At 39.8% G+C, this 2686-nt stretch overlaps 1 protein-coding gene across 1 annotated transcript; it reads left to right on the forward strand.

Annotated features, from left to right (window-relative positions):
• The first annotated feature begins 297 nt into the window (after positions 1-297).
• Positions 298-1380, forward strand: LOC131437539 (luciferin sulfotransferase-like). The gene is made up of 2 exons (XM_058606948.1): positions 298-646; positions 709-1380. The coding sequence occupies exons 1-2, from the start codon at positions 309-311 to the stop codon at positions 1325-1327; spliced, it is 957 nt and encodes a 318-aa protein (XP_058462931.1). The 5' UTR covers positions 298-308; the 3' UTR covers positions 1328-1380.
• Positions 1381-2686: the final 1306 nt, after the last annotated feature.

Genomic DNA, 2686 nt, shown 5'->3' on the forward strand with positions numbered 1-2686 from the left:
CTTACTCTTACTCTTACTCTTACTCTTACTCTTACTTTTACTCTTACTCTTACTCTTACTCTAATTCGATGTTCAATTATAACAAGGCTTGTTCCTATTACCGAAACAATAACTACGCACTGTTAAATCGCCACAATTAGGATCAAAGTTGAAAGACCGATTATTTTTGCGGTTTATGCGTCAGTATCTCATGGCGGAACAAATTGTGGTTTAGTTTTGCTATCTGACATTCAGCATGCAATACTTTGATAAATTCATTTCATGATTATGTTTCAGTCAGTCTCGTACAGACTGCTGCCAGAAACAGAATGTCGTTTGAATACTTTAACATCAGGGATCCCGCGTGGCTTGCTACTCGCTTTCAAACGGGAGAAGAAGATTACGTTCTGGTGAAACCAAAAGACTACTCAAAAGTTCCGATCAAAATAACCGACTGGAGTCCATTGCCATGCTGTACGACGAACTTGTTCAAGCGATACGAACATGATCTGTTGAATTTTGACGTGAAACCAGATGACATTTGGATTGCATCCTACCCTAAAAGTGGAACTACGTGGGTTCAGGAAATGGTCTGGTTAATCTGCAACGATCTGGATTACAACACGGCCCGTACGACTGTCATCCGTGATAGATCACCCTTTTTGGAGTAAGTATATAAGTATTTATTTCTGAACAAATTCGGTTGCACTGATGCATGAATTTGAATAGAGTCAGCACAATTTTCAACATCGGTGAAGAATCCAGTTCTTTCGCGTACACAACCGAAACACCGAGTCCTCGGTTCATCAAAACACATTTGCCAGTGGCGCTGCTACCGCCAAAAATTTGGAGCGTGAAACCTAAAATCGTTCACATCCATCGGAATCCAAAGTCAGTCGCCGTCTCCTACTATCATCACTCGAAGGATTACAGAGGAACGAAGGAAGCTTTTGTCCGATCTTTTATGAAAGATTTACAACTTTACTCACCCTTCCACCGACACGTTATCGAGTATCATCAACTAGAAGACTATCCGAACATTCTGAATCTCAGCTTCGAGGATATGAAACGAGACTTGAAGTCGTCGGTGCTGAAAACTTGTACGTTTTTCGGCCGGAACTACACGAACTCACAGATCGATGAACTTTGCCGACATTTATCGTTCGAGTCCATGACTAAAAATTTGGCCGTAAACTACGAAGATGTGTTCCCGAACGATAAGTTCATTCGCGAAGGATCCATTGATGGCTGGAAGAACGAGCTGAGCCCAGAGCTGATTGCCGAAATGGATCAGTGGACTGAGCGCGTGGTTGAAGAGAAATATCGGTATTTGTTTTCGGTTGCCTGAATGATTTGAGATTAGAATTAGAATACACGCAGTTTATACTTTTGCTTTATGGACTGGACCTAATCTATAAAGTAGCTTTTAGGAAATTGTTTATTACAAGCATTCTCTAAATAAATGTTTTATCTATAAACTAAGTAAAAGCATATTCGAATAGTAAAGGCCGTCTTGTGACCTAAAAATTTTAACGTGTTACAACTTGGTTACTTTACTCGACGATGCTTTGCACATAACCTTAATTCCAACTAAAATCGATTAAACTTGACAAATCGCGTTGAATTGTGCACTCGCAGTAAAATTAGCACATTGTTTCGGTCCAAATTAGTCTCAAAGACGTCGATCATTCAAACCACTTCTTCGTAAAATAGCAGTTAGTCATATACAAAAAAAAAATAACGCCAAATTGCACCAACCATTGTTGGTGGCAGTCAATTTCGAAATCTCGTACGGCAACAGTAGCAACCAGACGCAGACAGCCCAGCCGTCAAGGTTTAAAGGGAAACTCGAGCAAGAGAAGCAGAATGCAGAAATTGCTTCACCCTCCATCCGATCATCCGTGTGTTTACTGAAGCGATGCGTCATTGTCGTCGGCAGCCGAAAACAAAAAATCACCCTTCAAAAGAACAGAGCAAATTAATCAGCAACAATTTACCGTTTCTCCACACATTTCACCACGCCTCCCCGTCTCGGTACCGCACGGCGCATTTTGAATGACAAGCGTTTTAAGTGATGTTAATAAATGGTAGCGCATTACACCACCCGTTAATTGAGATTAAGCACACCCCGATGGTGATGTTTGAGTTTGTTAAGGAGCGGGTGGGTTGCAACCTCGATCGAGGTCCTCAAATTACCTCTTTTCCCGCACTATGAAGCAATAAGGAGCACATATTTTATGTAACTCGTGTCGTTACACGAAAAAAATGCACTGCAAAATTAGTGAATAAGATCATATGAACACGATACGAAATTAAGTCACGTGCTTCTTCCACTGATCTTTAAATTTTATAATAGATATCAAAGTTTATTGTCGAAATTGAAAAGGTACAATTCTATAATCAAATTTTAATATCAATTCAAACATATTTTAAACACTTTCGAAACAAGACACACACACAATTTTTCTGTGTGTAACCAATCGGATTAAGCGCGCACAAAATCATACCTAACTCATTCTGCAAAGATCTATGACCCTACGATGGGATAGATGCGATGTCCATAATATTGCGCATGTCATCGGCGCTCCAGATATTCAGCAAGACAGGGTTGTGCAAGAGTTCGGTTATGTTATGCATAATAATATTGCACGAAATTAGTTGAAGCTCATTTTGTTAATCGCAGTAAATCGTATCAAACATCTATAAA

This window comes from Malaya genurostris, chromosome 3 (genome assembly GCF_030247185.1).
Source record: "Malaya genurostris strain Urasoe2022 chromosome 3, Malgen_1.1, whole genome shotgun sequence".
Lineage (NCBI taxonomy): Eukaryota > Metazoa > Arthropoda > Insecta > Diptera > Culicidae > Malaya > Malaya genurostris.

What these genes read in the sequence shown, in the direction of transcription:
- LOC131437539 (XM_058606948.1), top strand. Translation starts at nt 309, where the DNA reads ATGTCGTTTGAATACTTTAACATCAGGGATCCCGCGTGGCTTGCTACT. An exon ending in GATAGATCACCCTTTTTGGA is followed by an intron (nt 647 to 708) that starts GTAAGTATATAA and finishes GAATTTGAATAG; the next exon opens with AGTCAGCACAATTTTCAACA.